This window comes from Borostomias antarcticus (assembly GCF_949987555.1).
Source record: "Borostomias antarcticus genome assembly, chromosome: 11".
NCBI lineage: Eukaryota > Metazoa > Chordata > Actinopteri > Stomiiformes > Stomiidae > Borostomias > Borostomias antarcticus.
In genome coordinates, this window is record NC_140244.1 from 20,428,229 (window position 1) to 20,440,728 (window position 12,500).

Sequence of the window (12,500 nt, forward strand, 5' to 3'; positions counted from 1 at the left end):
AAATGGCCACATGCGTTTGTTGTGCTGTGTTGCAGGTGGCCCAGGGTTCCAAGGTGTGGGGAGAGGTTCCTCTGCCGGAGGACTTGGAGGCTGCGAAGACTGTCCAGAGGCCCCAGCGCTTCCTGGACGATGACGAGGACTTTGCTGCCGACGAAGCTTCAGGAGGTGGGAGGGAGGGGACCGTCACGGGAGTGTAGCTGTCATTCACTAACGTTATACGAATAAAGTTTGATTTGATTTAGTGGAAATACTAATAGTTGTTATTCCATTCAACAGCCACTTATTCAGAACAATACTATGCACGTTTTTTGTTCGTAATCACAAAAGGGTGGGTCTAGAACCCACAATAGTGGGACACAATGAAAAATATGCCCTGCATATCTTATCTCAAATAGCTGATCTAGCCTAAACAGTAAACATGCAAAAATGTAAACAGCGCTCAAGGGCGTGACTGGTACAGACCATGACTTCTAAATGCACATACTCTGTATAGCTTCACACTGATCTCACGCCTGCTGTGTAAATGAATGATGAGTCACTCGGAGGAGCTCAAACCAGCCTGCCGACTGACCGCTCCTCTGCGTGTCTGTTGTCTGCAGATCTGCCCAGCGGAGAGGAGGATGGGAGCACACCGTGGCCGACGATAGTCTCCGATACCACGGGTAAGAGACCACACACTGAGACCCCCCCCCCCCCTCCCCCAGCCAACACTCAGTTCCTGCTCTTTCTCATGTTCTCCCATGGCCTGTCAGGGTTTTACATCCATGTTCAGTGTCCTGTAAAATTGACAGATTGCTAAATCAGAGGCCAACTATCTGACAAATCACCTCCTTCATCTACACAATGGGAGGGTGTAGGTTTGTGCGGAGACAGCCACTTAGCACACGGCATTCAGCCAAAACCAATTCCTAGAAGCAGGATTTCACAGTGTGCTTCTTGAGAGGTTTCTCTCCATGCACCATTTTGTTGATCCGAGGAGAATCTCAGATCTCCATCTGGCGCGCTCCTCTCTGTCTCCCCTATCTTTGATCCTGACTTCCGATGGGTGTGTGTGTGTGTACAGTGTATGTGTGTGTGGGTGTGTGTGTGTGTCTCTCTGTCTGTCTGTGAATACATACAGGGCTAGACCTGACTCTGTCGCCCTCACATCCTGGTGCCCCCCCCGCCCCCCCAAGCACCGAGGCTGGTCATAACACAGGCCCTCAGATTCATCTGCTAGATGTAAACATCTCCTCTCATCCTTTCATCCATTGGCAGAGAGAAAACACAATACCGCACATGAAAGAGAAGATCAACAATAAAAGCTGCAGCAGACACCGCAAAACACCTTTGTTTTGCATTCCACTGGCCAAGGTTCTCCGTGGTTATGTGCTATAGCCCCGTTGACATGCGTAGATGAAAAAACCACACAAAAACGTACTGGGTTAAAATGCAAGGACACAATGCCATCTGCAAAGTATGTACAGCTGGATGTCATTGAAGCAGGGAGATATGATGCTAGAATGTCTGGCTGGGTTTTGAGTGATACTGTAGGCGTGGCTGTCTTCCATGTATTAGTCATGCCTGGCACTGCACCTTTTTCCTGTTCCAGCCTGTTACCCTGCCACATAGCAGGCTCTCTTCAGCCCGGGGTGGCTGGTCGTGTCTGGGGGTCACGTTTTAGTCATGCTGCCTGACCCAGTGACCCAAGGATTAAGGAGGCATCGGCCCGACCATCAGTGGCCCTCTTTGTTTTTAAACTGAGACTGAAATGATGACTTTGTAATCAGATGATTTTATATTGCGGTAGCTGACTAGACACTTGACTCGGTTTGTAGCTGTGTCAAATGCATCTGAGGGCAGAGGACATTCCAGAGGCAGCAAGAGCTCGTCTAGTTTTAATAGCCCATGGATTCAGAGAAGGTGTCGTCTATGAGTGTGCTATCCTGATAGACAGGCGGATCCAGCAATCCGTTATGCTGCTGCAGATAACATCGACATTAGTTTACCCTCTTAACCGCCTGCCTGTACAATCCTTAGCAATGAGTCAATCGTAACAGACTTTATAGAGTAAAGCAAATGTATGAATAAATAGTTTCATTTCTAACTAAATTTCTAAGTATAATCTGTTGATGTGCTAGTGGTTCTTGGTTTGTCCTTGGTGCCAAACATGGTGGCCTAGCAGGCGAGTCTTGCTCATTACATCACTGGGGAATAATTGTTTTAGTAGCAGCCTTGCAGGCTGACATCAGAGCTGTGGCAGGGGCATAGCATGTGCCCTGCCCACAGAAATAGCACAGCAACGAGGCCCGGCTGAATATGTAGAGTACTAAAGGATGCCTGGATTGAACTGCTGCAAATAACCATGACTAAACAGATGAATCATGGGCTAGAGACTCGACTCAGATCGAAGTAACACACTCAACTTAGAGAGTTAACTTCAGCCACACGTGAACGAAAGAAGCCACGGGGCACAGCACATTTCCAGATTGTAATCTGATAGGCTGCTTTTCTACTGCTAACAATGAGGTAAAGTGTGATGTTTGTAGGCCTCAGATACATCCTGCTGGGTGGTGTTCATCAACCAGGTTCAGCAACCTGAGGCCCAGAACAGATTTGTCAGATTCACTGTACAAAAACAAAGAGAAATTGAAAATGTTTGCTTGCCTTCTCTTTTGGTGACGGTCTTGGAAAAAGAAAGATGTGGAAACATCTTGAAACATCAATCAAAAGTGTTTTATGACAGGCTAGGCCAAAAGCATGCCTGATTTCTTAAGGTTAAGATTTATGTAGCATCCATAAATAGCCAGTAAAAGCTAACTCTTTCAGGAATGCGAAGTTCACTCTTCCTGTGACTAAATGTCAATTTCATAGCATAGCTGGAGTCATTTCTCATTTGAAGATTTCAACGATAGTGGTAATGCTCAGCTGTAGTGGAGAAGCTGAGTCTGCCCACAGTTCCATATTTAGATGTTCACAGCTGGGAAGGAACACGGGTTTCCTGAGTTCAGTGGGACTGGACGCTGCTGAGGTTCTCCATCCGTAGGGTTCCCCTGGCAGGCTCACTCGCCTTCCTTCCCCCCCTGAATACTGTACTGAGGAAAAGAAGAAAATAGAAAATAGGTGCCTCTTCTGCACCTATTATGAGTTATATCCTGTTGTGCCTTCACATGCTACGTAGATGATTTCCCCTTGTCTCTGGGACTGGTATTTGAAGCTGTGGAAAACATAAGGAGTACGTGTTTTTGAAGGGGGAAGCTATTTTCAACCACTCTTGTCTATTGTCTTTGGGTCCGTGTGATCACAGGCTGTAATCTCTTCTGCAGTCAGGGAGGTTGTGTCCAACAGGTCCCCTCCCATGTCCCCGCTCACCTCCTCTCCTGACCTCCCAGAGCTGTGTGTGAGACATCTTCCAGCCTGCCTCTCATCTCCCAGAATTCCCCTGTTTCACATGCCCCCTCGTAGACATTCCCAGAGCACCCTGGGTATTGACCACAGAGACAAAGGTTACCATGTCCTCCTCTTTGTGAGGATGCGGTCAGCGAGGGACCATGGCTGAGACTAGCTCTTCTAATGCTAATTTCGGATCACAGCCTTGAGAATTCGTATCTCTAGACTACTTTGGTTCATCTGCCTTCGGTTGAAGGCATTTCATCGCAAATCATTTTGACCCTGTAGATTGTATAATGTTCGCTGAATGCCTGCTGAGAATAAACAAAGTTTATTTATTTCCGAACACTGATTTTTTTTTTTCAACGTACTGTCATTTGGAAAAGAAGAGCTATATCTAAACTTCCAGTCTGACTTCATGTTGGCAAATGGGGAGATTCCCATGGTCTCCCTCATCTTGATTGTTGGAGTTCCAAGTTTCACTCTCCCAGCAGTGTCTTGTCAGTTACAATAACCAGACATACCCATGCCATGGCAATCTGGAACCAAGTGAATTGGTTTTGGTGCTTACTGCTAAAGAAAAAAAATGAATCAGATTCTGTATCTTTTTCCACCAGTCCATCACACAGGGAACAGATGTTGTAACAGAAGAGAATGTTACATCAGCTTAATAGACCCTGACTGGCAGTGGGAGGGAGGCTGGAGGTGGCTGGAGGACGTTGTAGGGAGGTTGCGGGCAGGTTGGAGGAAGGCTGGGGGGAGGTTGCGGACAGGTTGGGGGGACGTTGGAGGGAGGTTGTGGGGAGGTAGCGCGCAGGTTGGGGGGACGTTGGAGGGAGGTTGGGGTGAGGTTGCGGGGCAGGTTGGAGGGAGGTTGGTGGGAGGTTGCGGGCAGGATGGGGGGACGTTGGAGGGAGGTTGGGGGGAGGTTGCGGGGCAGGTTGGAGGGAGGTTGGGGGGGGGGGGGGGGGGGGCTGGAGGGGTGATGGCCAGGCCACCCAGGAGCGCGGCCTTTCTCCCAGAGAGGACAGTTGGCGAGACGTGTGTGTCAGTGCTGGTGGGTGTCAGACTGGCCTCTCAGATAGTCGCTGCGCTGGACAAGTGGTGGCAGCTGCGGTTATTTTGGTTGGGGTTCTTTGTTGTTGTTGCTCACTTCGTCTTCTTGGAGGTGATCACACACAGACACACCAGCGTCAGCGATGGGTCAGGGCTGTAGGGGGGCAGGGGGGACAGAAGGCAGGGCGTGCCTCAGGGATGAGATAGTATAGTCTAGGATGAGATAGTATAGTCTAGCAACCTCGGAGAACAGCTTAGCACAAATAGATAAGGGGAAAACCAACAATAGTATCGTTGAAGGACGTTGGCCATGTTTGAGTACAGGATTTTTCAAATGACGTGAACTATTATGCATTTCTCCTCGGTGGTCAATAGTTCACTGGCCCTATAAAGAGCCACCTGGAATCCGAAGCACATTTCTGTGTTGGAATGAATGAATGGGCGATGCTCTTACTCATTGACTTCAGCTTCAGTCCTTGGCTCCATATTGCTTCTCTCTGTTGTGCCAATAACAAAAGTGTTGCCTTGGAGAACTAGATTTCCCCTGCAGCCAGTTCACAGTTTTACACAGAGAGAGCTTGCTTCATTGTTTTAAATTATCTCTATATGCTCAAAGTCCTTTCATGATCTTGATGACCTATTGATTGATACAATCTAAAAGATTATCTATTTCTTTAGTCAAACTAGAATTTCATGGGGTCCTTATACAGTGAAATTACATAAGTTAACTGTAATGACACTGTTATAACAACATGTAATTGGTAGTAATTTTAGTCTGTAATTACAGAGGTGGAGCTGTGATTGTGTTACAATGCTGCAATTGTGCAGGTTTCCAGCAAATTCACCAACTTTAGTGTAATGTTTCTTCTCAGCTGCATTCAATAATGTAACACCGTAGATGTTGTGATCTCTCTTGGGCGCGCGTGGGTTTGAAAAATCATAGCCTATGCTCAGTAAATAAAATGTTCCATCTGGGTTACTTTGGTTGAGTTTATGAAAACAGTAGTCATCCAAGATGGGAATAACAAACTACAGTATTTAAAAGCATAGTACATGTATGTTTCCATGTGTACAATATGTAAATACTAGTTGCTACACAGTATTTACCTAGTTAAAATGACATTTATTTTGAAGTGTACTTGAATGTGTATTTTTAACACCACTCGTCCTGACAACCTAGTCCTCATTTTAAAGCTTCTGGAAGCATCATCCAAGTGGAAAATAAATAGTTATAGTAATAACTAGAAAGGGTGCTCAGAGAGTACAGGGCTCCGCCCATTAATGCATTTTGTTGGTGTAATCGACTTGAAATGGTTAAACTACCTTCTCAGTATAAATATAGCACACTTGCACCATTGAAGAGTAAGCTTTTTGGTGGTGTAACTGATTGTGGTTTTTATTAGAGATGGTCATGTATGAACACAACTGAACATACTTGTGTATTTTTTTCAATCAGGCATTACAGACAATAACAGCAGACATAAGTTACAAAACTATATACAGAAATTAAGTCCAGTGTTCATTCCTCTGGGGAGTAAAAAGGACGGGCACTAGCCCACTGTCCATGCCTCTGGGAGGGGTAGAGGGGTACTAGCCCACTGTCCATGTCTCTGGGAGGGGTAGAAGGGCACTAGTCCTGTGTCCATGTCTCTGGGAGGGGTAAAAGGGCACTAGTCCTGTGTCCATGCCTCTGGGAAGGCTATGTGACGGATAATACTGTTTTTTCCGTTTGCTTCAACATTCAAATTAAAAAGAACACATAGTTAGTGAAACCTGACACTCAAGGGGCAAAACCTCAGCAGGTAGCTTATGATTTATATGTTGGCTAATACCACAGGATCCAGGCTAAGAAAATGTAACTTTTCCTAATACAGTGTTTATCTGATTTGTTTTTCATGAATCAGATATGATTTTGTTTTACATGCATAGAAAAATAAGACAATATTGGACGTAAACAGCAAAAAAAAAAAGAAAGCCGAACCCGGGAACCAAATCTGGGTCAACGCATTGCTACATTCATACATCGATACATTACCACTCGGCCACTGGCGGTACAGTAAACCTGGCAGGAGAAGTAGATATAAAGGGAAGGAAGCCGGTTCAAGTATGGCAAATGTTGTTTTCTTTTAATTCGTGTATCCGCCCAGTGATTCTGATCTGCACCAAATTTTTTTGTGTTCTAACTTGGCCCATGCTACACCCCTCCACCGAGTTTCATGAAAATCGTTCAGGTAGTTTCTGTATAATCCTGCTATGTGACCAAACGAACGAACGAATGAACGAACAAACGAAATAACACACATGACTGAAAATATACACTCCGCCAGCGGTTGCTGGGTGGAGCCAAAAAAGTACACCACAGACTAAATGTAATATCCACTGTCTGATGCTGGACAATAAAAACTGTACTTTCTGATGCTGGACAATAAATACTTTGTCCCCCTAAACAGTCTGTGAACTAGCCAGACTTGAACGGGGAGTTTAGCCAGCAGTATCTTTCTCATGGTAATTTGATTCTGACAAGGATCACAACATCCCAGAAGCCTTTGAAGCTGCGGATGCTTCATTAACACTAATTAGGCTGGGTCACCATTCCTCTAGGACCTACAGACAGGCCAGAGGAAGGGCCTGTTCTTCTATGTCACTGTTTTCAGTGTCCTTACCAGAACTTTTCAAACTTTATTAAGAAGAGCTGCAGTTATGGTAACAGGGAACAAACAAACAAACAAACAAACAAACAAACAAACAAACATACACATACATACTGTATTAAAACTACCATATGAATTTGAATCCTCTTTCTCACATCTTCAGAGACGCAGAGAGGTGGACATGGAGAGGTCTCTACTGGACAGATGTGCTGCAGCTCAGTTCATTGTGTTTCTGTTTCTGTGTGCACAGCTGTAAAACAGCTGGATCCCACAGACTCACTTGATTACTGTATAGGAGTTGCTGTGAGTCCGGTATGGACTAGCACAAGAGTCTGGACTGGAGCTTCTTTTAATTCATCCATGGGTATAGAATTTAGGGGGGACGCTTGGGACATGTCCCCATCAATATTCAGAGACTACTGAATTGTCCCCAGCAATAATTTGGTACAGATCTCCTTCTCTACTAGTCCCACCTCCCTAGCCCAATATCGCTGATAGGATTGGCTTGCCGTTTATTGCTGACGCGTGAGAATCCTCGCGTCTCATATTGATTCTGTATTAAAAGTGCATTTTTCAATACGGGACAATCCGTATTAATGGCAATGACTTGCCTACCATTGCAAACGCGCCACGATTTGAGCCACGATGAGGCTCACTTGCCTACTGAATTGCATAACGTTAGTAAACAAACCAGACATGTAATGTTTAGGTATATTTTTGAACCCTATCAGTTGTTATTAATTTGCATGCAGCAAGTGCACATATGGGCCAAATGCATGATCATCAGTTCAGGAGGTTAAAGAACTAGCCATCAGGATATCTGACTGTAGCTCAAATAGCCTGTTTTTATTTTATATAGTACAAAAAAAATCTCGCATTTAATGTCCCCACCAAAGCTCAAATCAAAAATACGCCCTTGAATTCCTCTATGTAAGATAACAAGCTCTCACAAGTTAAAGGGCAATGCTCGTTTTTGACAACCTGGACCTTATTTACGACATATTTTAAGAAGTTTGACTCACCGAGATCACTTTGGTGTAGTTCGGAGGCCTGTAGAAGAAATTTAAAATCCAGCGCGAGCCAGTATATCCATGTAATGACGGTGATCGGGGCACCGAGAATGCAGTTTCTCAAAATCTATTTTCGGCCGCTAAACGGTTGTTTTCATCAATCAGATTGGATGAATCGACAGTTGAGATTCCTCAACGCGAGCCATTGTTGTGGTTTTCAAATACGGGGTCTTTAATATGATCTTTACACGCCTTTCCCCACTTGCTCCAGCACGCATGCGCACAGGCCAGCGCGCAGACTGGCTATTCTCCGGCTCACATTCTCTGCGCTACGATCGGATTGTTGCTGACGAATGACGACGACAATATTCTCGGCACCAACAACGATCGTAGCGCAGAGAATGTGACCAATCCGATCGTAGCGCAGAGAATGTGAGCCAGAGAATAGCCAGTCTGCGCGCTGGCCTGTGCGCATGCGTGCTGGAGCAAGTGGGGAAAGGCGTGTAAAGATCATATTACAGAGGCTAAAGACCCCGTATTTGAAAACCACAACAATGGCTCGCGTTGAGGAATCTCAACTGTCGATTCATCCAATCTGATTGATGAAAACAACCGTTTAGCGGCCGTAAATAGATTTTGAGAAACTGCATTCTCGGTTCCCCCGATCACCGTCATTACATGGATATACTGGCTCGCGCTGGATTTTAAATTTCTTCTACAGGCCTCCGAACTACACCAAAGTGATCTCGGTGAGTCAAACTTCTTATAATATGTCGTAAATAAGGTCCAGGTTGTCAAAAACGAGCATTGCCCTTTAAGGAAACAACATAAGCAAACATGTTTAGAAAAAGCTGCATTAAATGCACATTTTGCACAGCAGGAAAGGAAGATTGCGATGACCTTGGTTATTGCAGTATTAGTAGGCTACAGTATCAGTACAGTATCAGTACAGTATTAGTACAGTATCAGTACAGTATCAGTACAGTATCAGTACAGTATTAGTAGTCTTCTTTTTTGCTCTACGGCTTCCAAGTTCTCAGTTCAGCTTTTTCCTGAAGTGACATTTCATGATGCCACACGCTCTTACCCAGGCAATGGAAGAATGAGTCACCAGAAAAGAGAAACAGACCATTGATTCATCTGCCAATGCAATAAGCTACAGTATAATTCCTTGGTGAGAAATAGACTCAACTCTTTCCATTCCTTTGGCAAAACAGGAAGTTCCACCTCCCAAATCCCCTTAAGGGGTGGATCTCCATGAGAGAGAATGTGGCGAGAGAAGACGTGGAAGTGTGCTGGCTGTGAAGGATATCCTCCCAGTCCCACTGACATACAGTAATGAGATCATTCGTAAGAGATAACTCCTGACCCCTTCCCCTGTGGACAGTCAGCCATGCATGGGGACTGTCATGAGTGCCCTACAGTCATTAGTTATCAGGCACTGGCCTCTTTCTATAGATGGGTCATCAAAGACCAATAAATACATTTCAGATACTTGATATAGGGTACAGTCATGTAGTTTTCTTCCTTCCACAGTCTCCTAATGGCTACCAAGTGGTCTGTAAACTCTACTAGCTCATTCTATTTTCGTCTGAACTACCCAGGGACCCCTTTCCTTTTCTGCGCCAGTTTCTTTTGAGACAGTTCTTTTAACGATAGTCTTTCTAATCGTCACTTTCTATCTTCTCTCCTCTCCTTCCCTCCCACCTCATCACCCTCTCCTGAACCTTTAACCCGTCTGCACCTGCCCTCGCTAACTTGTTCCTCTACCCCAAATGTTGCACACTTTTCTTGTTTGACCCTTGACCCTTGGCCCCGACCTTCCCTACTACTCTCCCCCACCTCCACCCTTACTCCTGCCGTGTGGTCTAGCACACCCGCTGGGACCTCCATATCTGGGGGAGATACAGGGCCCCGACCAGCCGGACTACAGTAAGTCCTCTGCTCCACCTGCTAACAACACTGGAATCGGCCTTCTGCCTCGCAGACGTTTGATGCTGCAGTCGTGCGCTCTGTCCCGGTTAAACGCTCGCCCTTCCACATTCACTCGGTGACAGAACTCCCAAGACCCCGGAGGCGTGCGGCGTTCGCGTTAGTCAGCCCTAGTCCTTGTTTTTCCATGGGTCCCGCAGGCCTCAGAGTTTTCTGTTGATGCCATGGAAAATGATGGGGTTGTTCCATCCTGTCATAGATTTCGTTCCCTGCCCATTGACAACATCATCAAAAAACAACTTTGTTGGTTACATTTTCTGCGCTGTCCAGAGGAATTCTGTGTTGAATCTGCCCTGAAAACCCTATTATGGTGTTTATTTCACATCACACCTCACACACCTTATGGCCGTTGTCAGTGAGGGTCCCTAGTTCCCTCCCTTAGCGAAACTAGTGTAGCGAAACAGAATGGAAGCCTGCAAGATCCGAGCGGTCTCACGAGGCTTCGGCAGTAATATGAAACAACTGTATGTAGCACAGGAGGAGTGTTCTGCCAGTCAGTTTTACAGCCATAACACAGGAGGAGTGTTCTGCCATACACTAATGCCTTTCTGACATTTACATTGTGCAACTGGGGAGAGCACAGAAGGGCCTCCATTAAATACAGGGGCCAGAAGTCATTCCCAGGATCTCTGGAGTGAGAGGCTGACTGTGTTGGCTGACCACCAGCCGAAGGGTTAAGTAGCAGGGGTCCTGCTCGCCAAAGCGCAGAGCGTTGCTTTAGCCCCGCCGCCCCTCTGGGAGAGAGAGGAGGAGAAAGCGGGGCGCATCTGGAGGGCCCCTGTTGGGATCAAGGGTAATCGGGTTTGGATCTCTCTCTCTCTCTCTCTCTCTCTCTCTCTCTCTCTCTCTCTCTCTCTCTCTCTTTCTCTCTCTCTCTTTCCATCTCTCTCTTTCCATCTCTCTCTCTCTCTCTTTCTCTCTCTCTCTTTCCATCTCTCTCCTTCCATCTCTCTCTCTCTCCCTCCCTCCCACACACCCTAATCACTGTTCTGGGTCGGTGCCATAGTCACTGGCTGAGGGGCCGAAGGTCGAGCTGGAAGCGGCTGAGCTTTAAAGGCCAGGCCCAGGCACCCTTCTCCGCTGTGTTCTGCTCCAGTCTGCTCCCTGCTCTGTTCTGCTCCCCTCTGCTCCGCTCGGCTCAATCAGCTCTTTGTCTCCTGCACAGGCCTCTGTGTGTTCAGAGGGGGCCCGCCTCACAAAGCCGCCACAGTTCTGCTGCGCGGCTTTAATAGCTAAATAAGTTTGTGAATTAAGAGTTAGGAATGCTATTTTTCCAGGCTTTTTTTTTCTCTCCTTCTTTCTCCCCACGCTCCCGCACTCTTCACAGTTCCATCTGCCCTGGCGCTGCCCGACGAGGGGATTCCCCCCCTCTGACGGAGACAGAGAACGAGTTACCGTTTTGTCCGGTGGCGAGCAGGCCGGGCCCTGGTTAGCGGCGGGCTGTGGCGCGGCGCCATACCCAAAAGGACCCTTGGGGACGCCGACGGTCGCGCCTCGTCCCTGCGGCGAACTCGGAGGAGGCGGGGGGATCGCTGACCGATGCCTGCCCCCTCGGGGGCGAGTGCCCGCTGATGTGATTAGATTAGCCGTGGGTCACATGACGCGCTTTGATGAAACCGCTTCAATGCTGCCCGTCCTCTGTTGTCTGTTAGTCCAGCAGGGCCGTACAGTACTGCTACTGTATAGTGGACTGAGGTCCGGTCAGCAGAGAAACAGAGACCACCAGGCTCTTCTGAGGCCTCTGTTCTGCCCAGCCCTGCCTAAATAAACTCATTATTATTATTACACACCATGTGTAGACACGAGTCTACTCTGCGACAAACGAGGCCGCTCCTCGGCAGAAATGGCCGGCGGTGTGGGAGGAGCCAGGCCGCCGTGGTTCGACGCATTGGAGGAAGCCTCCTGTCATTGGAGGAAGCCTCCGTTTGGAGCGGCAGCTGTCTTCCAGGCCGAGCCCTGCTGCCAGCGGTACAACGAGCCCCCCCCCCTCCCCCAGGTCCCGCGCACAATGAACACACAGCAGCCTGTGTGTGAGGCGCACTGGGCGCAGCTTTTAATCATCGCACTCCCAAAGCGTGATAAATGGAAGCTGTCGTTGCGCACATGTCTAGAGATACGTAATTACAGAGGGAGAGATAGGGAACGGAGCATGGGGAAGAGGGAAACGTGTGTGTGTGTGTGTGTGTGTGTGCGTGTGTGTGCGTGTGTGTGTGAGTGTGTGCGTGTGACCCCAGGGCATGCCCACATAAAACCTGACTCCTCAGTATAGGCATGGCAAGTAGCAGCTGGCTGTAAGAAAGAGCACAAATATTGACTTCCTCCCCAAACCCAGAGTGCCAATCTGAAATGCGAGGCTGGCATGGCATGTCCGGCCCAACAAGGTGTTTGCAGCAGGGTGAGAATGGGTCGCTCTGAGGACTGG

At 47.4% G+C, this 12,500-nt stretch overlaps 1 protein-coding gene across 1 annotated transcript in view; it reads left to right on the forward strand.

Annotated features, from left to right (window-relative positions):
* The window catches only part of hspg2 (heparan sulfate proteoglycan 2), a gene marked incomplete at its 5' end in the record, with an annotated part of 98,700 nt that overhangs the window by 25,105 nt on the left and 61,095 nt on the right, over nucleotides 1–12,500 (forward strand). Inside the window, 2 exons of the mRNA XM_084445331.1 lie at nucleotides 36–165; nucleotides 600–662. Coding sequence (XP_084301457.1) covers nucleotides 36–165; nucleotides 600–662 — 193 coding nt within the window. The remainder of the gene's footprint in view (nucleotides 1–35; nucleotides 166–599; nucleotides 663–12,500) is intronic.